The following is a 23,216-nucleotide window of genomic DNA, read 5'->3' on the forward strand; positions in this document are numbered from 1 at the left end:
CATGCTTATTGAAGAATGCTGGGCTTTGGGATCAGTTTTTGGGAAGATTTTATCATTTCAGAACCTTATATAATTGCAGAGTCTGTTTATGTTTCCAGGCTTGCCAGTGCGAAACTTAACAACTTTTCTCGCATGGAGCCCACCCTTCAACTCCTGGGCGTGCAGTTTGACCAGAATGTGGCCCGAAACATCATGACAGAGCAGCATGGAGCTGCCACCAAACTGATCTACCAATTGTATGTGGCGCTAGAGAAAAAGAAAAAAGCAGGACTCACTGGAGTTGCCATGGATGCAATGAGACCCTCAGCTCCCGCAAAGCTCAAGAGCGTGGGAACTGAAATGTATCGAGAGGTGAGCTTTTTGAGATAAGAACACCTTTCCCAATAGAGAAGCAGAACATCACATGTGACTATACCTGTTAGATATATACCTATGACACGAGAGATCAAAATAGAATTCCTGTAAACTAAATTTCTGTTTCGTCTACTGAATCTCTGTGTAAAGGATGCAGTGACTTAATTGATGGGAGTTGAAGTCCAGCACCACTTTCAAGACACATATTGGCTACCTCTGCTCTAGAGGTTACTCTAAATTCGCTTTCAACAAACTAATAGCCACTTTAAGAACTCTCTGATCTCTTTTCTTCGCAGTGTCCCAGCAGGTATCTGCATAGTTCCTTGCATTTTCAGTCTCACAACAAATAGCTTTGGCCATTTGTTCCTGGTTTCTATCTTGGCAAGCTGAAACTGGGCAAAAGGCCCAGAAGGCTAAATAAGGAGATCAGAGCTGTAAATCTTTCAGAACATATGTTCCATCCTCACACATACATCCTCACTCTGTATAAGCTGGCTGTACTACCATAAGGGCAAAAATAACTTTAAATTAGCTACATATTTCAGGCCAAATCTACACTGAGGTGGCTGGCATTCCGTTTCACTTGCAAACCTTTTATTTGATTTAGTTTTGCTCAGGGTGGATTTGATTTAAATCACGATTTAAACCACTAGTCAGTAAGACTTGATTTAAATCCCCCCCTTTTTTTTTACAGAAAAGCATTGCTGCTGGTATAATCTTAATATTTACAACCAGATGAAGGTTTCATTTTTGGAATAATAAATTTTCAGAGTTGTTTATACAGTTATGTCAAAAAATACTGATTTGGTTATACCATTAGGAATACATAGATAATTATGAAATTATTGTGAGGTTTGGTAAGTTAACTGTTTATATTTGGACAACTTTTCTGCTGTACCTTATTGGAAGGAGAAAAATAATCATTTCCTTAATATCAATTTAAAAAAAAATTTAAACTAAAACAATAACATTATAGCATATGTCTCCATGTTTGTTAACTGATGTGGTTAAACATTTTAAACAAACAAACAAACAAACTTAGACAAATTTCCAGCACACATGAAAAACAAAACAAATCCTTATTTCCTGATGGCCTTTGGACAATAATGTAACTTAAATAGAAAACTATCTTTAGAAAGATTTTTTCCCTCCAAAAGCATTTTATTTTAAAATCCAATTTAAATTTAAAAAAAATCTGATTTAAATAAAAAATGATTTTTTATTTTTATTTATTTTATTTTTAAAGAAATCATTGGCTTTTATGCTCCCTGGTTTTGCTTCATGAGGTATTTAATTAATGTTGAGCTGGGCTGCTTCACTAAACAATAAATTAACAGATTCTTTTGTCAGATTGATGGATAGTTGACAAAGCTTTCTGAAAGAATGTAGCCTTGAGCCAGCAAGGGAGAATTCATGTGTAGAAGCAGGCATTCATGCATGTGCCCCTCTCTGGAGCCAGGTCCACAAATAGGTGTAGTGCTCAGGGTTTCTAATTTGATCCAGCAGCTTTAGGTGTGTGTGTAACCTCAGCTAGTAGCTGAGCAGAAGCGCTGATCAGCAATCAGTGCTTACTTAACCACCCATTCCTGGTCAATGCACCAACATTAATTGAATTCTCTAATCATTTCCTCAATAGCATCCCAGGGAAACAGATAAAAACTAGGATTGTAACTGAAGCAAATCAGTCTGTTGGTTGGTATACAGTGCTTCGTTGGAGGAATATTATAATCTTCATATAGCAAATGGTGATATGAGGAAATAGGAATAAAATAAATCAATGTAATGCAATATAGCAATGTAATACTTTTAGAAAAAAATAGCTTTAAAATGTCCTAAGGATTTGGCCACCTTCTAACTTCCTCTAGCCCAACTAGTTGTGAAATGGAATTTCTAAATTCTCTCACATATTCACATTTTGGAAGAGCTACTCATCCAGGCCTGCAGCTGGGCAAAAGCATGCAAAGCAGAGTTGAACAGGGAGCAAGCAGAGAGTGAAAATGATTCTGTGAAGCACCTTTTATACTGAACAGGAACTGCATCTGGAAGATGGAATTTCCCATCTTTTATATCAATTTAATTACTTTTGTGGGTGAGCTTACATAAAATGTCGCTTGCGGATTACAATAATCTAAGCGTGACTGGAACCCTTACTTCTTCTCCACCTAGAGTATATGTGCCCTGATGCATTCCAGTGCTTGCTTTCCAAAACAGCCATGATTCCGTGTATGTTTGGGCATCAAGGCTGTCGTCTTCTTCACATTCCTTAACGGCACATTATGCTGATGGCATGAAATTTCCTTCTAATCATATTGTCACCCAAGATGTCAAAATCTCACACGACTGTCACTGAGAAGCAGCAAATATTTCCAAGCACAGTTAATTTTTTTCCATTCCTGTCATCACCATGGCTGCCAGTTAAAAAAGAGTAAGACTTAGCAGATTCGCTGATTTAGCAGAAATCAAAGGTGGTTGCCACCACCTTTAGTTCTGCAGATTACAAACCACAGTGCTTTGACCATATTAGCTGGCAGTGGATGCTGTTAATCTGGACGTTGCTAGCTCTGCAAAACTATGAAGTACAGCAAATGGTATTAGGGATGGGGGAGAAATTTGACTCGATTCACATTTAAAGGTAAACCTACCCAGATCACACTTTCTTAAACAATGTGGAGATGCAGCCATCCTTTAAAAATTGCACTCCTCTGAATTTTTGGAGTACAGTTCTTAGGCAAAGTAATGTGTAAAAAAATGCAGATTTTAGGGTAGAATGTGTATTCAAAATGCATATATTAACTGCACATACTAAAAGGTGTTATATAATGGAAAATGTGTATGTTTGGGAAAATTGCATACAAACATGCATATATTAGGAGAAATTCACACTAAGATGCTGGTGAATTTTCACAAGCCCCTCCCTTTTTTATTTTTAAAAAATGCAAACTGATGTGGAAATGTGGAGAACTGAAGTTTGGAAAAAGGAGAAACTGAAAACAATGGATTCACTCATCCCTGTAGCTGTGAGTTAAGGGACGCGGATGGCGCTGTGGGTTAAACCACAAAGCCTAGGATTTGCTGATCGGAAGGTCAGCGGTTCGAATCCCCACAATAGGGTGAGCTCCTGTTGTTCGGTCCCAGCTCCTGCCCACCTAGCAGTTCGAAAGCACGTCAAAGTGCAAATAGATAAATAGGTACCACTCTGGCGGGAAGGTAAACGGCATTTCCGTGCGCTGCTCTGGTTCGCCAGAAGCGGCTTAGTCATGCTGGCCACAAGACCCGGAAGCTGTACACCAGCTCCCTCGGCCAATAAAGCGAGATGAGTGCCGCAACCCCAGAGTCAGCCACGACTGGACCTAATGGTCAGGGGTCCCTTTACCTTTTATCCAAAACTAGGCCAAGATAAAATATGTTTCAGACATGTAAAAAGCTGTCCTAATTTGACCAGGGCTCAGAGGTAGAGCATTTGCTTTGCATGTAATTCAGGCCCTGGTATCTCTAGTTAAAAGAAGCTGGCAGGAGGGGATGTGAAGAACTTTTCTTTGCCTGAGAACTTAGAGATCTGCTGCCAGTCAGAGTAGGCAATGCTTGGTTAGATGGAGAAAAAGTTATGTCTAAGGAGTTTACTATGACTCAGTGCGGTATATAAAGATTTCTTCAAATCTTTTGGAAAATCTTCTCATTTCAGCGCCTTAAATGTCTAGTGCCGCGTCAGGTAGACTTGACCCTGCAGCAGATTTCAGACACCTTTCACAGCAAAGCCAAGGTCCTCGAAAGTCAGATAGCTCGGATGCAGTTTGTGGAGCAACAGCAAGCAAAGAAAATTCAGGCGGAAAAAATCGTTGAACAATTTGAAAATGTGAGAAGCCTATTTAATTTTTTTTTATAAAAACCTCAAAGCTGCAGGAAATGTTTGTGCATTGTTTTATGCTTAAGCCTATGAATTTTCCCACCAGCTGCATCAAACACAGTGGGAATTATTTCTAAGTAAATGAGGATTGTGTCGTATGTATAACAGAAAGCTAATAGAAATAAATTGTAGTGTTTTCATTTAATTCAGCTAGAACTGGTTCCATTTGCCCCACAAAACCTGTAGTATAGCGCTGAATCAGAGCAAACAGCAATTGGGTTTTTGGAGGATTGCAGTATGTTCCGAATTAGCATTAAAGAGTGGGTTTTCTGGGGGAAAGTAGTGGGGTAAAGGCAAAACCAATGGGGCTCGTGCCTAGAAAGCACAGGACAAGCATAAAACTTCTTGGACCCATGCTTTCCAGGCACAGGACAAGTAAAAGTGTGGACGATCCCTTAGTTTCATTTGTATATCGCTGAAGGTGATGCTGGAGTGTCATTCCAGTGCTTGGGGGTGGGATTCAGGTTGCTTTTGAAGTATATGAATCCTAGACTGCAGGGGACTTTAATAGCAAGCACCCATACCTTGCGATTAGCCTGGCAGCAAATTGGCAACTAATGCAGTTCTTGCAAAGCTGGCTGAATAGGTTATTGCCTCCCAATAGGATATGAGGGACACAAGCTGCAGCATGCAACACTGTAAACTTCCATTTTGCCTTCAAGAGCAGTCTCGTGCAGAACACATTAAAGCAACTGACTCCAGAGCAGGGGTGGGCAAACCTTTTTCCACCCAAGGCCAGCATTTCCTGGATAAATTTGCACTAAATCTTCTTGGCAATCACATTGGCAGTGGCTGTAGGTAGACTTCTATGGGAGGTCAAGAATGTGGTCTGTTGCCATTTTTGCAAAAGAAGCAAAATGTTATACTGAATTCCATTGCGTTGCATTTTTGTTTTGAAATCCAGTTATGTTCTTCAACAAATGATCATATGGAACAACTGATTGCCCTGAGTGGGGATATGCATCACTTTGGGCGTCAAAAGACACATTCAGTCAGTTTAATGGGGCACAAATGACCAGTGGGGTGGAGATACATATCTGCAGTGGTTGCGAGTGCGGAAAGTTGCTTCTAGGCATAAGTCTTCTTCCTGAATTTGGGTGGTTTTTTAAGTCTTTGGTCAAATACCATTTTGCCCCCACTTTTCAAGCTTTGCACATCCATGCAAAAACTCTTTAACTATTCACATTTTATTTGAATCATTTACTTAACAATATGCCTCAATAACAGTTTGATCTAGGGCATCATCATTTGGAATAAGACACCAGTCCAAAGCAATTGGGTTTAGGCTTACAGTCGCTCCACCCCTCCTACTTTGAACACTGGCAGGGGAGGTTATTTCCAATGCAACATTTCACGATTCCTGAAATAGGTTTTAGCCTGAACATTAGACTCTGAACATTAGAAAATGAATCCTGCTGTGCTAAATCATGTTATTTAGCTGCAGTTTCTATGGGAAATTTAAAAAGGTGTTTTTATAAATAACAATTTTTCAACTTACGCTGAGTCACACTTCCAGTGCACTTGCATGAGGTGGCAGACTGCTTTTCAATTACATCTTCATTATAGCTGTTCAGCTTGTTACTCTGTGATTATTAAAGTAAATAGGACCGGCACCAGGTTTTGAGGGGGCACGTGCCAAAGTGCTAGCTTGTGGGGCCCCCTGTGTAGGTATAGCTGCCATTATTATGGGCAGCTTAGAGCCACCATTTTCAGTTTTCTCCAAGCTGTCTCACCCGAGGAGTACAGAGTAGCTGTCGGCTAATGGTGGGCCCTGTGTTAAGACTAGGAACCCACTGGGGCACTCAGACCCTGGTGATTGCCTGAAGATGCTGCATACTGCCACCAAGTGTGAAAACCGTGTAGGTTGTGAGGAATGTGCCATCCCACATCCAGCAGCAAGTTCCTCCTGTGTGACATGGTAGGATGTCCTATCGCAGCCTGGGTAGCACTTGACAAACAGGAGGCAGGGCTCTGTGTGACTTGCACTACCCTGCAGCCCATCATTTGCTTGCAGAGAAGCCACCCCTGGACATGCTCATAAGTAGAACATCTGCTTTGCATTCAGAAGGTCCAAGGTTCCGTTCCCAGCATCTCCAGGTAGGGCTCCAGTGGCCGAAACCCTAGAGAGCCACTGCCAGTCAGTGCAGATGGTACTGAGCTAGATAAATCAGTGGTCTGATTCCGTATAAGGGAGTTTCCTATGTTCTTATGTAACAAATAGGGACGCAGGTGGCTCTGTGGTCTAAAACACTGAGCCTCTTGGGCTTGCCGATCAGAAGGGCAGCAGTTTGAATCCCCATGATGGGGTCAGCTCCCATTGCTCTGTCCCAGCTCCTGCCAACCTAGCAGTTTGAAAGCACACCAGTGCAAGCAGATAAATAGATACTGCTGTGGTGGGAAGGTAAACGGTGTTTCCGTGCGCTCTGGTTTCCGTCACGTTGTTCCGTTGCACCAGAAGCGGTTAAGTCATGCTGGCCATGACCCGGAAAGCTGTCGGCAGACAAATACCAGCTCCCTCGGCCTGAAAGTGAGATGAACGTCACAACCACATAGTCGCCTTTGGCTGGACTTAACGGTCCAGGGTCCAACATGTAACAAATGCCAAACAGTAAGAAATGGTGAACTTATTTGAGATGCTGTTTATAGTGATTACAAGCCCTTTAACTTCTCATAATATCTCATTTTCTTTTTGCTTTTTTAAAAAAACAAAAAAGCTCCCATTATTTACTCCTCCCAATTTTGTAATACGTTTGCGACCTTTGTGTGGGCAGAAAGTGACTCTAAAATTATAGCGCTTTGTGGGTAATTAATACTTAACAGTCAGTAGCCAGTTTTAAATAGCTCATTACCTTCTCATTGGATATTTAGAAAATGTTAGAAAATCGAAGGCAGCATGAAATAATGGCTAAAATTCAAGCAGCAATTATCCAGATTCCCAAACCAGTACTGCAGCGCCCCGTCAAGGCAATTGAAGACCAAAAGATTATGAGGAGGAGGAAGGAAGCAGAGGTAAGTTCTGAACTTTTAGAACTGGAAATTTAAAAATCATAGGCAGTGGAATGCACTAAGTATTCATTGCTCCAGCACCGCATCCCAAATTCCTCCACTTGGAAACAAATTCTGCTTAATGTGATTCGGGGGGGGGGCAGTGTTTTTAGAATTATCAGTTATGTATCTATGGAATTAATCATCCATTGTGTACCATGATGTTTGAAGAATGTGTGCATGTCTGTGTAAGTAGCATTCTGGTAGAAGAGCTCTTGGGAAGGGGCTTGGGGACCCTGGCAGGTTAGCTGTGAGGGTGTGTGGCCTTTGAGCTGAAGAAGATGCCTCCCCTGTGTTGCAGGGTATTGAACAAAAGGAAGGAGATTCAGATGTGCCTTCTTGTTTTTCAGATCACCTATGCAGAAATTAAGAAGTTTGAAAAGCAGATGAAGAAAGAGAGTGGCATGCCTACCAGGCTCACTGAGAGGTAATGTTTGGAACAAGTGACTTCTGGGTAGACTTGCTGTTCCACGTGGAAACTGAAGCAAGTGAGGGTCTCCCAGTCTTGAAACTGCCAGTCACCTGGTTAATAAGCATTCTTTCTAGGCAAATAGCTTGTCATGCAGATGGGCAGATAAAATGTGTTGGAGGTTACTGCACTGACATTAAATTCTGCTTGCTGGAAACATTGCCTTCTTCGTTTTAATTTTTTGTTGGAAGTACTTTATATTGACTTGTGGTTTATTATACAAATGCTATTGGAGTGATATATACAGTTTAAGAATCTTGGTATATATTTCCACTCCACGGTATCTTGGGGTTCCTAAAGCAATTGTAGGACTTCAAATGAAAACCTTTCTGTCCACTTTCTACACCCCAGATATCCTGCTATACCCTTTACTTGCCTTTTTTGTAAATTAAAACTCCCAATTGCTGTTTTCTTTCTCATAGGGGAGTTGTTCTAGTTCATGATAATTTTGGTTGCCATTTTCTGAACCTTTTCCAGCTCAACAATATTCTTTTTTGAGGTGTGTTGACCAGAACTGTATTCCAAGTGCACTAACTATAATTGGCAGTATGATTTTCAGCTCCTTTCCTAATGATCACCGATGTGGAATTTGCATCTTTCACAGCTGCCACACGCTGGTTCACCATTTTCAATTACCATTTTCAGCATGATCCCAATATTTCCTTCGTGGCTAGTCTCTCACCAGTTCAGACCCCATTAGGATATATGTGAAGTTAGTACCGTTTGTCCCAATGTACATCACATTACACTTGCCTGCAGTGATTTGCATTTGGCATTTTACTGACCAGTTTGGAGAGAACCTTCTCGAGCTCTATGCAATCCTTTTCTGTTCTTGTCACCCTGAGCAATTTATTATTATGAACAAAGTTAGTAACTTAATTGCTTACCCCTTACTCCAGAGACCAATACAGTGGTACCTCGGGTTAAGTACTTAATTCGTTCCGGAGGTCCGTACTTAACCTGAAACTGTTCTTAACCTGAAGCACCACTTTAGCTAATGGGGCCTCCTGCTGCTGCCGCGCCGCTGGAGCAAGATTTCTGTTCTCATCCTGAAGCAAAGTTCTTAACCTGAAGCACTATTTCTAGGTTAACGAAGTCTGTAACCTGAAGCGTATTTAACCTGAAGCGTATGTAACCACTGTACTGAACACTGAGAGACCTCAGCTGTTACATCCTCCCACTGTGAGAATCTGCTCTCTAATTCCTGTTATTTAAGCTTTTACTGATCCATAAGACGACCTGTCCTTTTATCCCATGACTATTAAATTTACTCAGGAGTCTTCGGCCAGCGATTTTATCAAAAGCTTTCTGAAAGTCTTATTATACCATGTGTGCTCCGTTGGATCACTCCATCCACTTTCATTGTCTAATCCTAACCCTCTCTTCCATTTGGAAGTCTGAACCATTTTCAGTATCATCCCTTAGTGATGATTTATCCTGAACTTCAACAGTATATGCCTTTCCCCCGAAGATACTTTTTAAAAAGCTGTCCTGCCAATAGATTTTATGCACCAGCAGTTTATGTTCTATACAGGTTCAATCAAGTGCAGCAAATGGATGATAGGGAAGCTATGCCGATCTTCTTTTTTATATACTGTCCGGTCATATTCCCAAGAGAATTTCCAAAAAGAATTAAACAATTGAAATTTAAATTAAAAAAAAACAACCTGAATCATCTATAAGAGCCACAAACTGTATGAAATACCCTCTCTTCCCTCCATCACCTACCCACCCACTTCATGGTTGTTCCAATCTGGATTGTGTGCCCTCACCCCTAGCACCCAGCACATCCCCTACATAGTAAACATAAAAACCAAGCATGTAAAGGCCAGACACATGATTAGCATCACATCTAGTTTCACGCTTGAGCACCATGGGACAGCAGCTGCCTCCTTTTTGTTGAATGTTCTCCTTTTAGCACTTTTGAAAGGGTGGTAGGGAAGTAAAATGGAGAGAGCCCAGGCTCCCAGTGTTGGGATACTGCCGAGGAGACAGGGGCATCAGGCAGGCCCCCAGCTGGCTCCAGCCACCGGCCGGCAGCCGGGCGATCACCGGTTCCCGGAACAGCATCAATCAATCAATCAATCAATCAATCAATCAGTGACTCGAGCCTCAGTAGCCTTCTGAAGCTACCAAGCACGCTAATTAGCAATACAAATGTTATGTACTGAGAACAATAGGATCCAAACTGAAGCAGTCTGATTGGTCCTAGAACAATAGGATCCAAATTGCAGCAGTCTGATTAGTCCTAGAACAATAGGATTCAGAATGCAGCAGTCTGATTGGTCCTGGAACAATGCAGCAGTTTGATTGGTTGGCAGGAACCACCCAATCCTGCTCCAGATAGAAGTGAATCCACAACCTGATTGGCTTACAGTAGAATTCCGGAATTAGCCAATCATGTGCAGCCCATTGTGTAAATAATGTATATAAAGCAGATACTGTGAGGGGACTTTCATTCATTCCTCCTCACCACTATGAGCTGAATAAAGAGCATGAAATCACTTTGCGACTCTGAGTATATTTCACTGGCGACGAAGGTGGGATCCCGCTGAGCTGACTGCCACACACAGCACCGCAGCACCGCCACCTGCCGCACTGCTGCCTCGCACCGTGTATCCAGGCTTCAGCTCCGGGACACAAGGAACTCAGAATGGCAGCCAACAGCAGCTTCTCGCCATTCAGCCCAGCATCTGGAGACTGGGAAGCGTACGCCTCCCGTTTCACCTTCCTCCTAGAAGCCAAAGGGGTCACCGACGAAGAAGATGCCAAGAAGAGGGCGATATTCTTCAGCGTCTGCGGAGAGGAGACGTTTGAAATCGCCCGGGCTCTCCTTGCGCCTGAAGACGTCGCTACTGTTCCATACAAAACAATAATGGAACAGCTGAAGGGGCACTTTTCGCCGCAGCCCTCAGTGGTGGCTCGTCGAAATGCCTTCTACGCAAAGCGACAAGCCCCTGGGGAAACCATAACTGGGTTTGTGACCTCTCTCCGCCAAGCCGCCCGGTTCTGCAACTTCTCAGAGCTGGAGAACATGCTTCGTGACCGTCTCGTCGGTGGCCTGAAGGATGAGAAGCTGCAACGACGCCTCTACGCTAAGAAGGACCTAACGTTCCACGTCGCTCTGGAGGAGGCCCTGGCAACGGAAGCTGCCGAGAGGTCGACGCAAGAGGCACGGCCGAGCCTGCCATCCCAACCGAGGGTCCACCATGAAGACCTCACCGACGACTCAGGATCTGACAGGGAGGAGGTGCACCGAGTACAGCAGCGCACTCAAGCAGCGCACAGACCACAGCTGCCTCGACGAGAAGGAGGAAACTGCGCAAGCTGCGGGGAGAGTCACGAGAGGAGGACCTGCCGTTTCCGCAACGCAGAGTGCAGGCAGTGCAGAAAATCGGGACACATCGCCCGGGTGTGTCGGGCTCGGCCCACCCGACACCAGGCATCAGATGACCAACCCAAGAGCCCCAGGTCCCGGGGCCCAACGCACCAAGGCAACTCGACGGAGCTCACGGACTGCCAGGTATACCAGTTGCCCCACCCCAACGTAGAGAAAATTTATGTAGAGGTACAGATAGAGGGGGCCCCATGCCGCATGGAGCTTGACACGGGTTCAACTCTATCCATAATCTCGGCAAAGACCTTAAGGAAACTGTGTCCTACTGGGGGTCCCAAACTCAGGCCGGCCCCATTCACCCTACGGGACTTCCAGAAACGTAAGGTCCCCACAATGGGGGTGGGGACCTTCAGGGTGCAATACCGAGGGCGGACGCGACAACTGGACTTGCTTGTGGTCAAGGGCCCCTACATTAGCTTACTGGGATTGGCATGGTTTGGACCACTGGGGCTAGCTGTCACCGGGGTGAACCACACTAGCTTACAAGTGGACGTGGACGCCATATGCAAGGAATTTCCAGGGGTTTTCGACGGAAAATTGGGACAGTATACGGGCCCCCCCATTGCGCTACAGCTTGACCCCGCAGTACGACCGGTCAGGCTCAAGGCCCGCCGGGTCCCGTTCGCCTTGAAACCCCGTATAGACGAGGAATTGGACCGACTCGTGGAGCAAGGAGTGCTGGAGCCGGTGCCTAATGCCCCCTGGGAAACGCCAATCGTCACACCCGTCAAGCCTAATGGTTCGGTCCGCATCTGCGCAGACTACAAATGTACCATAAACAAGGCCCTCACGGCCCACGCATACCCAGTGCCAGTGGTCAGCCATGTCCTTGCCACCCTGGCTGGGTCGAAAATTTTTGGCAAGCTGGACTTGGCCCAAGCATATCAACAGCTGCCAGTAGATGAGGCCACAGCAGAGGCACAGACGATTGTGACGCACAGAGGAGCGTTCAGGGTAAAGCGGCTGCAATTCGGGGTCAGCGTGGCACCAGGCATATTCCAGAATCTAATGGACTCTCTCCTTAAAGGGATTCCTGGCGTCACCCCCTTCTTCGATGATGTGTTGATTGCCGGGCCCACACCAGAGGAGTTTGAGGACCGCCTCTGCACCGTTCTGCACCGTTTCCAGACGGCGGGTCTCAAGGTGAAGCGAGAAAAATGTCTACTAGGAGTGCCTCAGGTGGACTTTCTGGGATTTATGGTGGACGCAGAAGGGGTCCACCCGACGGGGGACAAGGTACGGGCCATTTGTGATGCCCCAGCGCCCAAGAGCAAGACTGAACTTCAGGCCTTCTTGGGACTATTGAACTTTTACCATTCCTTCCTTCCCCACAAGGCGGCGGTAGCGGAGCCCCTACACAGACTCCTGGACAAGCGGGCCCCTTGGGTGTGGGGCCAGCGCCAGGAGGCTGCATTCCAGGCAGTCAAGGACTTGCTTGTCTCAAACTCTGTCTTGGCACACTTCGACGAGAGGCTGCCAGTGGTGCTAGCATGCGATGCCTCACCCTATGGCATTGGCGCTGTCCTGGGGCACCAACTCCCGGATGGAAGAGAGGTACCGGTGGCGTACTTTTCCCAGACACTCAACGCAACCGAGCGGAACTACTCGCAAATTGACAAGGAGGGTCTGGCAATCGTGAAGGGAGTAAAAAAATTCCATGATTTCTTGTACGGGCGGCCCTTCACCGTGGTGACTGACCACAAGCCGTTGCTTGGCTTGTTTGCCCCCGAAAAGCAGACCCCCCAAGTGCTGTCTCCTCGCGTCCTCAGGTGGTCAATTTTCCTTGCCAGCTACCAGTATGCACTGATTCACCGCCCGGGGAAGGCAATGGGCCATGCGGACGCCCTCAGCAGGCTACCACTACCGGAAACAGGCCCCGACCCAGCACCTGCACAAGAGGTTATGAGCCTGGAGCTGCTTCCTGACCGCCCCATTCAGGCACAAGAAGTTGCACACCATTCCAAGAAAGATAGGGTCATCTCCCGGGTCCTGGACTGGGTGTGGAGGGGATGGCCCAGCAGCAGCCCCGGGCCAGAATTCGCCGGCTACACAACCCGCAAACATGAACTGTCGGCCCACAAGGGGTGCCTGTTATGGGGAAGCAGAGTCGTTGTTCCCCAGCCCCTCCGCAAAAGGGTCCTCACAGCCCTACACGAGACACATCCAGGGGTAGTAAGAATGAAGGCCCTTGCCAGGAGTTATGTGTGGTGGCCGGGGATCGATGGAGAGATAGAGGCTTGGGTCAAACACTGCCAGGCCTGCCAAGAATCCCGCCCAGATCCCCCAAGGGCCCCAGTCCAGTCCTGGGAGTCCGCCCGAGCACCATGGTCACGCCTGCATGTGGATTTCGCTGGCCCCTTTCAGGGAAAAACATTCTTCATAGTGGTGGACTCCTACACCAAATGGCTGGAGGTCGCACTGGTACCGTCCACTTCCACGTCCGCAGCCATCCGGGTACTACGCAGGCTGTTTGCAACCCACGGGCTCCCTGACACTCTCGTCTCAGACAACGGGACTGCATTTACGTCAGGAGAATTCCAAACCTTCACAGCACAGAACGCCATCCGCCACATCCGTTCAGCGCCGTTCCACCCTGCCACCAATGGCCAAGCAGAACGCATGGTGCGGACCACCAAGGACACCCTCCGCCGCATGACGCAAGGGGACTGGGAGTACCGCCTTGCCACATTCCTTCTAGCACAGCACAGCACCCCCAGCTCAACGACTGGCCGGAGCCCCGCGGAACTACTAATGGGTCGGCGCCTTGCAATCAGATTGGACCGCCTTCACCCCGATAGAGCTCAGGATGAGGTAGTCGTGGGGGAAGGCAGGAACCCCCGGACCTTCGAGGCCCAGGACCCAGTGTACGCAAAGAATTTTGGGGCAGGCCCGGCATGGGTACCCGCCACAGTCACCAGGGTCACTGGCCCAGTGTCGTACGAGGTGCTAACGGATGGGGGGCAATGCTGGCGCCGCCACTGCGACCAGATACGGCGACGATTCCCGGGAGAAACCCAGGAGGAGGACAGGTCAGAGGAGTCCCAAGGGAACAGCGGGACAGTGAGGCCCATAGAGCAGGAGGGGCCAGCAGGAGAGGCAGAATCAGTAAATACAGAGAGGACCCGTGAGGCCGAAAGGACACCAGAACCAGAACCACGACTGAGCGAGCCGGTTGCACCAGACCAAACAACCCCATCACAGCCAGCATCCTTGGAACATGAGCCAGAACCTGGGGCCCGGACCAGGGAACACCACAGGCCGCAACGCACACGTAGGCCGCCGGCATACCTTGAGGACTATGAATGCGACCTCCCGGGCAGGACTGGAACTTAGAGGGGAGGGGTGTTATGTACTGAGAACAATAGGATCCAAACTGAAGCAGTCTGATTGGTCCTAGAACAATAGGATCCAAATTGCAGCAGTCTGATTAGTCCTAGAACAATAGGATTCAGAATGCAGCAGTCTGATTGGTCCTGGAACAATGCAGCAGTTTGATTGGTTGGCAGGAACCACCCAATCCTGCTCCAGATAGAAGTGAATCCACAACCTGATTGGCTTACAGTAGAATTCCGGAATTAGCCAATCATGTGCAGCCCATTGTGTAAATAATGTATATAAAGCAGATACTGTGAGGGGACTTTCATTCATTCCTCCTCACCACTATGAGCTGAATAAAGAGCATGAAATCACTTTGCGACTCTGAGTATATTTCAACAAAAGCAATATACAAAATGGAAGTTCCCAGCAGACTGTGCTGGAAGTAAACAGGCATGTGACACACAACAGTCATGCCTTTACCTTTTAAGGTGGAATGGAACTATGTCCTAACACTCAGAACTTTAAAGTCCTAAAGACTTTGGAGGAAGATAGAAGCATGTAAGTAAAAAACAGATGCTTCTCCTTTCTTTAAACAGTTTCTGCCACCTTCGCAAAGTGGTTGTGGAATTCCTATAGGCCTCCTGGGTCTTCTCACCTCAAAGTACCTCCCCTCTGAAGAAGGGCACCACATCTGTGACATAGAACCCTTCCTCAGAGCAAGGCATCATGGGGGCAAGATGGCCCTGGAGAGCCATAGGAGGCTGAAGCTGCAAAAGTGGAGAGGTGCTTCCTGAAATGCTCTGATTCCGTACACAAACACTATGTAATTCTATAAAGCTCTGTGAAAGGATTGACAGCACTGTGAAAATCAATGACAATAGTCACAACATTTGATGAGACAGATTGGTGGCAGTTCCTTTGTGCCTTATATAGATATTTATATAACACTTGATGCCCCCAATTATTATTTTAGCATGGTGCATTCGGCAGTGCCTTCACAGGAAGTGGATATAACTCCAGCCATCACTGACCTGTTGAACACCTACTCAGATGATGAATATATCAGGAAAATTCAGAAACGTCTTGAGGAGGATACCTTTGCCCGCGAACAACGGGAGAAAAGACGACGGAAGATGTTAAGGGAGCAACTGATAGCCCATGAAGCCCAAGAAGTGAGTTAGGTGTTCTGCCTTCTCAGATTTTTGGGTTACACACTGACAAAGTGGCAGCGAGTTATCAGTTTGTGCTAAGATACACAACTACCATAGTGAGGCCTATTAGTGGAGGGAAATCTGTAGTTGGGCATTTTCAGGAACTGACAGGACACTGACAAGTGTGCACCGGGAAAGGGGGCTGGAGTCTGACTTGGGAGTGGGGATCAATGATTTGCGGGGAACTGTACCAGCCAAGAGGCAAGAGTTGGAAGGAGGGAAAGCTTCAGAGCTGCAGGGTGGAGCACAGGATGCATCAGAAGAGAAGGGAGAGGCAGGCCAGGCAAGTGAAGGGCCAGGTGCTTCCCCACCCTCTCCTGCTCCACTGTCTCCCAGAACCAGGAGGGGATTGAAAAGGGATGAGCAGAGGAAGTTTGCACATAGGCATAGTCTCTGGCTGCTTGTGCGCAGCCTGTCAGGCGAAGATACATAAGCTGGTGGATGGGGACTGGCCCCCTGTTGCTGCAGCTGCTCCATAGAGCACAAACCTGGGAATAGTGTGTGTAAGCATCCAGAGCTGTAGAAGCAACGTTATATTTGACAATAAAGAGTTAACTTCCTGCTGTGTGTATTCCTTTGGCTGGGAAGCATAGTTTTTATGGAGTCCAACCAAAACTGCAGACAAGCCTTCTTGTTCTTCAGAGCTCCTCATCAGGCTTAATATTAAGCAAAATGGTAGCAAGAAAAAGTTGACACGATGCTGAAACTTCAAAGGGCAGCAGTTGTAGCAGTTTTCAGACTACATGCAGGGGCTCCTGCTCAGCACTTAGCAAGGGGTAATCTAATGTGCAGTGCAAAGTTATGCGTGATTACTTGGAAGCAGGTCCCACTCAGTTCAATTGAGTTTACTCGCAAGTAAGTGAATTTAGGCCCTACCATGGATTTTCAGTGTCTTTTGCTTTTTTCATACATAGCAAGGGGTGGAAGTAGTTAAGCATACTATCGTAGGTTGTCTTTTAATTTTATTTCAGGAGGCATATAGAGAAGAGCAGCTCATCAACCGGCTAATGAGACAATCCCAGCAAGAGCGGAGGATCGCTGTGCAACTGCTGCACGTGCGGCACGAGAAAGAAGTGATGTGGCAGAACAGGATTTACAGAGAAAAGCAGTTTGAAGAGAGACGGCTCAAAGAATTCCAAGAAGCTCTTGACAGAGAGGAGGTAAACATTCATTATTTTCTCTTCCATCATCATCTTCTTTTTTTAAAAAAGAAAGCTCTTGGTCTGTCTTGTCTCTTACATTCACAATTGCATTTATTCCGACTTGAATTTGCCTTCAAGATGCTTTGGAGGTATATGGTTAAAGGGCTCCAACTTGTTGCCAAAGAAACCCACGTAATCAGCAGAATAGAAGGACACAGAAAATGGCTGAATCTTAGTGTTTGGTGGAAGCGGAAGGTTATCAACTCCTCCAATATACCAGTTTCCCTTAGGCTGGGAAGCAACTTTGTAAGCCTGGCCAGAACATTATTAGCCTGCTGCCAGAATTAGAAGATTCAAGGCCAGAACAAAATAATAATAATAATAATAATAATAATAATAATAATAATAATAATACAGCAAAGCCTTTTATTTATCTTTTTGACGAGCATGAGCTGTTGTAGCATATATGCATACTAAGTGTTAGGTTTGGTTGCATTCTAATGCAGCTTGAAAGTGCTGAGAATGGTGTGCATTGTGGATGTGAATGCATTCATCTTGTGCTGCCAGGTGGAGATTTGTCCCATGTAGAGGTTACAGCTAATTTACAGTGTGCACATAGCAGTGCTATGTTTGTATGTGTTGGCTTCTAGTCATCACTGTGCAGGCAAACAAACAGCCCAGGCAAACAAACAGCCCTGAGCTCCCTATTGGTTTGCCCCTCCCCTTTCCCCTAACAGTAACTAGCAGCAATGTGCAGTGTTGGGAAAACAGGTCAGCAATCCGGCCCCACTATGCTAGTCACTAATGCACCACACCACTCTTGGCCATCTCACAGTGATAAAGTAAGCTCAGACCCACTCCTCTGATCAGGCATTAAGAGAGGAAACGTTTTCAGTGGAAGGAAGTCACGTGAGATCACATGGATTTTGGACTGTGGCCAGGGATCATGAAATTTGGATGACATTCTTCTTACTTTTTTTGTCCAATTCCTTTTAGGCTCTTGCAAAGCAAGAGAAAATTGAGCAGGAGGAACAGGCCCTGAAAGAAAAACAGCTGCATGCAATGCTTGCTGCCGAAAGAGCCGAAGATCGCTATAAGAAGCACTATTCAATTTGTTGGGAAGTGGTTGAGCAAATCATTGACTTATCAACTAAAATAGGAGAATATCGAACGCTGACAAACAAGTAAGTTGTTTTATTCTGGCGGGGCTTGGCTTGGTTTACCCCCACTGAACTGGGGAAAGTAAATGTTCGACACTCATTCCAAAGCTGCAGAAATAGATTGTTTTTCATTAGGAGCCCCAAGAGTTTGGACAGTAAAGCAGCCAAGACGCCACAGGCAGAACAATCTGCAACCAAGTCCAAATACTTACTGATTCAGGATGGGTGGCCCTCCAGATCCTTTTGGACTTCATCTCCCATCATCCCTCACCATTGGCCAAGCTGACTGGGGCAGATGGGAGTTGGAGTCCAGCAACATCTGGAGGGCTACATATTCTCCATCATTGACCTAGGTGATATCATTAGTCATTTAATTTTTAAAAAAGAAAAAAAAATCCTGTACATTTAATTATGTAAGAAACCAGTATATTTGTAACTTTGTGATTTGCTCTTTCTTTGTTATGCAGTTCATGTTTCTCATAATAGTTTGGATGTAAAGAGAAAGCCATTTTGCAAGTTTATCTCCTATTAATTAATTTATTTAAAAAATGTACATATCACAGAGGTTTACCGCAAACATACATTGAACCGTGCAATAAAAACCATATACACATTTTAAAATCAGCTTTTGCAGAAGGTTAGTATGTTCATTGTCAGTGTAAGAATGGCAGCATAGGAAAGTTTTCAACAGGTGCTTTAAAGTTTAAACAGAAGGTCCCTGCTGAAACTTTATTGGCAGAGTCTTCCAGAAGACTAGGCCAATGACACTAGAGGCTCAGTTTCTTGTTGCTGTCCAATGAGTCTCGCCAATTTGGGGGATATTGAATGACGCTCCTGCAGATGATCTCAGTGATCAAGGTGGGATATAATGGTACATGCAGTCTGTAAGAGACCCTAAGTTGTTCAGGGCTTAAATTAATTAAAAATCCTTAATGCAAATCGTTGAATCTTGCTTGGCCTCAGTTGGGCCAGTGCAGATGTTTTCTACAATGGTGTCTCTTGTTGTCAGCCATGTTCCCCCATCAGCACTTTTGCTTCTTCATTCCGCACCAACCAGAGCTTCCAAACCAAGCCCAAGGGCAGCCCCACATAGAGCCTTTTTGTAGTAATCCAGCCTCTAGGTTATCAACACATGAGCTACTCCTTTCTAGGAACTAGCAAACCAGGCAGAAGTGGTAAGAAGCATTCCTAGCCACAGAGAACACTTGGGTTTAGTTTATTATAACATCTGAACCTGGGCTTGTGGTTTGTCTTGCTCCAGACAAACCATGAGCTACAGTCAAGGTTTGTTCTTGGCTTGCTGCCATTCATGGTTTGTCCATGAAAGGCAGACCATGAGCCCTAGATTCACATGTAATGCTAAGCCAAAGCATGCCTCAGCTCCAGGAAGCATTGGCAGCAGGAAAACTAAAGGAGGAGTGAAGTGTGTCAATGCATGCCTATGCTTACTCACTTTGGCTTGGTAATACATGGGAACCACGTTGAATTCTGTTCTTTTCAGAGTACAGTGGTACCTCAAGTTACATACGCTTCAGGTTACATACGCTTCAGGTTACAGACTCCGCTAACCCAGAAATAGTACCTCGGGTTAAGAACTTTGCTTCAGGCTGAGAACAGAAATTGCGCGGTGGCGGCAGCGGGAGGCCCTATTAGCTAAAGTGGTGCTTCAAGTTAAGAACAGTTTCAGGTTAAGAACGGACCTCCGGAACGAATTAAGTACTTAACCCGAGGTACCACTGTAGTTCATGTTTGTTTGTTTTTATAATAATTTTTATTAACCGGCCAATCACATCAAATTAAATCACATCACATAAATTCCGAATTACAAAGCCGAATTTTAAATTTTGTTGGGGGGACCCATTTTTCAAGATCCGAAGGGGGATTCTGATCATCATCTTGCTACTGCATTAATGTCCAAATCAGACCAAATCAGTCCAAACAGAGTTCATAATTCTATCCAGTCTTATCTTGCTGTTTCCACATCACATCTTGTTCATATATTTTCTCTTTTTTCTTTATGATCTATTCTGATAGTCTGCTTAAGCCGATAAACACCAATAATAATAATCCTGTGTGAATTTTTCCGTTCTTCCAATCCTCAAATCGAGATGGTTTCCATATATCATCGCCTTCATAGATAACATCGCTCTTTCCATCATTAATTACAGATCTGTCATTCTTAAATCCCTCTGAGGAATTTCACCCACGATATAAAAGCAGCTCTATTTCTCTGTTTCTCCTCTCAGACTTAAGTCCTCCGACAGAGCTTCCCAATATGGCGACGGCACTGTAGTTCATGTTTTAATTTATTCTTTCTTTGCGTTGCCTATTTGATGTTGCTATTGATCCATGTAATTCTTAGAAAACATGCTTTAATCGATCTAACCACAGATTTATTAATATATATATATATGTATATATTTGCTTGATTTCCTCAGCTTAATCCCAATAAAGCTGATGCGTGACTGGAAAGAGCTGTTCTTAAAAGGAAAACCGATTTATGAGCAAGCTGAGATTGAAATGCCTTTGACAGATGAACCAACTCCAGGACAATTAGTAGAACTGGACAAAATGAATTTACTAGATGAAAAAGATTATGATGAATATAAGGTACTCCCAACTGACATGGCCTAGTGGAAGAAAATGCAGCTCGTTAAAATCATTGCTCATGACTGCCACCTTTTGTCCATGATGCTGCATAGATTTCATATAATAGTTTATACTATTTATACTAGTTTAGCCCACGTAGTTAAATGTACTAAATAATCTGTCTTTCTGGGACTAGGCGATACTTTGAATTGTTGCCATTTTGGAAGGCTGTGCTGTCATCAACTGTTTTGCTGTTTGACACACAAATGCAGTAACCTCAATATGCAGGATCATCACACATTTGTGAGAAATAAGTTACATAGCTGTTATTTCAGCAGGAGTTAAATTGTAGTACATTCCACTGTGCTAGAAAATGTAACATAAAGGAGTCCACAAAATCTAATGTGAAATAAACGCCACGTCTGTCACAGAATGAGTAGTCTTATTTCATGCAACAGAATTGGTATCTGATAAAAAGGTGGATTAGTTTTTTCTAGTCAGATTCCTGGTATTTTGAGATCAGCTTATTTCAATATCATTACTTTTTATATAAGGCAATTCTGAGAAAGAGCTTTTATCATTATCATCTCCATGCAGGAATCTTAAGAAGAGAAATTATAGCTAAGTACATAATGTTTCTTTCTCTCCTTAGTTTCAAAAGCGGACTATGATTATATAATGGAACTCTGAATATATGTATCTTATGATACATTTTTTTTCAAAATACAGTCACTCTCCAAATGCCATTGTTCTCAATTTGGCTGCATTGAGGGAGAAAATAACCTTTTTTTTCTGGGTTTGGATCTACTAGCTTATTTGAGTCTATGCAGTACCATCTTTGCAAATAGACTTTGTGTGTAATAGAGTTTTTTTAAAATCTTGCTTGGGGAACTAATACCACATTTATACGTTCTCTTTGTGCCCACATCCTGAACCAATTTATTTTGGTACCTTTTATTTTCTACTAAGTAGTAAGTCTTCATTAGGAGTTTGGTGGCTGCCTCAACAACACAAAGCATGTTAGTTCTTTTTTTAGGTTTTAACACCTGTAAGTGAAAGTTGTTGTTCATAATAGGTTGTATATTTGAACAGGGATTTCCTTTGAAGAACAAAGATTGTTCTCTTCACTTAACATCAACACCACAGTAGTGTTGGCTATCATTAAATTGACCCACAGAATATTTTCAATGTGTTTGGCTTGTAGATTTAAGCTCATTCTTTATGATACCAGTACACTATGGTCATAGAATCATAAGGTGGCAATTGAGCTAAGTTTTACTCATAGCAGACCCATTGAAACTACTGAACACAACTAAGTTCAGCCTAATCAGTCTACTTTGAGTAAAACTTAGTTGAATACTACCCATAGAGCTGGGCTAGAGACCAAGCCCCTTATTGGTGCAAGAAACCCCAGGGTTTGAGCATCCTCAACAATCTCTGCTTAAAGATCTCCAGTGGGGGAGAGCCAACCACCCCTCTAGATAGCTGGTTCCACTGTGAAACCTCTCTTGTATTCAAAGATGTTTCTCCAAGTGTCTATTGAGGGAGAGATGGGGAACCTGTGGCCCTCTTGGTGTTGTTTGACTACAACTACCATTATCCCTGGCTATTGGCCAAACCTTCTGGGGCTGATGGAAGTTGAAGTCCAACAACTCTTCCTGTAACTGGAGAAGGACTGCAGCTCATTGGAAGAGTTCGTGCTTTGCATGGCAAAGGTTCTAGATTCTACCTCTGGCATCTCTGGGTGGGGAAGACTCCAGTCTGAAGTCACAGAGAACTGCTGCTCCTTAACACAGAAAATTCTAAGTTACACTGGGTCAGTAACTTAGTTTTTGTCCTGTTGTACAGCTGTGCTGTGCATCACAGAATGTGTTTACAGCCCTTATCAAATAGAGTGTTCTGCTGAAATAAAAGTGTGGTTTTGTGCCATGCGTAATCTTGATACCACAGACTCTATGCTTAAAAATAGAGTTGTGGAGCCAAATTTTAGTGACCAGATCTGAAGAAGAAAGACTGCAAGAGGCACTCAGACCTGGCGCCTAATTAATCTGCAGTTTTAAAAGAAAAAATTATGGTCTTAAATTGCTATTTAAACTTGATTATATTTTTTTAGTGCTGCTATTTTAGTTTTTGCTGTGCTTTAAATTTTGTATTCAGTTACATCTTTTTCTCCAAAAGCCGTTTCATAATGTAACGTAAGAGAAGCCCTGCTGGATGGATCAATCCAAAGGCCCATTTAGCATTCCTGTTTCCATAGTGGACAACCAGAATTTCTGCAGGAAGCACGCACTGGATATGCCTGCAAGAGCAATCTCCTATTTATGTTCCCCAGCAACTAGTTTCTACAGGCCTACTGCCCCGATTTGTTATTTTGCTTAAGCTCCTAAACTGCAGGATGGCCCTGATGGCTGTGTTATTTTTTGCTGTTTTATGCAGTTATTTCACTAAGATGTATATAAATCTCGTTTTACATAGTCAGGCCAGTGGTCCATTTAGTCTACAGTTAAGGGTAGCATATTGGACACAGACCAGCTGTCACCTCCAACACAGCTCTTGACTTTTCCTCTCCACCTCATCACCCTAGACCTTGGAATGCTGTAGATCAGGGATGGGAAACCTTGGCCCTC

At 44.6% G+C, this 23,216-nt stretch overlaps 1 protein-coding gene across 4 annotated transcripts in view; it reads left to right on the forward strand.

The window, feature by feature from the left end:
- SPEF2 (sperm flagellar 2) overlaps positions 1–23,216 on the forward strand; it is a 96,458-nt gene that overhangs the window by 5,540 nt on the left and 67,702 nt on the right. For all 4 annotated transcript variants that reach the window (XM_082241738.1, XM_082241739.1, XM_082241736.1 and 1 more), the window contains exons 3-10: positions 99–351; positions 4,037–4,207; positions 7,127–7,267; positions 7,654–7,730; positions 15,461–15,659; positions 16,670–16,858; positions 17,837–18,024; positions 20,439–20,610. In XM_082241738.1, coding sequence (XP_082097864.1) covers positions 99–351; positions 4,037–4,207; positions 7,127–7,267; positions 7,654–7,730; positions 15,461–15,659; positions 16,670–16,858; positions 17,837–18,024; positions 20,439–20,610 — 1,390 coding nt within the window. The remainder of the gene's footprint in view (positions 1–98; positions 352–4,036; positions 4,208–7,126; positions 7,268–7,653; positions 7,731–15,460; positions 15,660–16,669; positions 16,859–17,836; positions 18,025–20,438; positions 20,611–23,216) is intronic.

The sequence above is a fragment of the Podarcis vaucheri genome (assembly GCF_965113315.1).
Source record: "Podarcis vaucheri genome assembly, chromosome: 11".
Classification (NCBI taxonomy): domain Eukaryota; kingdom Metazoa; phylum Chordata; class Lepidosauria; order Squamata; family Lacertidae; genus Podarcis; species Podarcis vaucheri.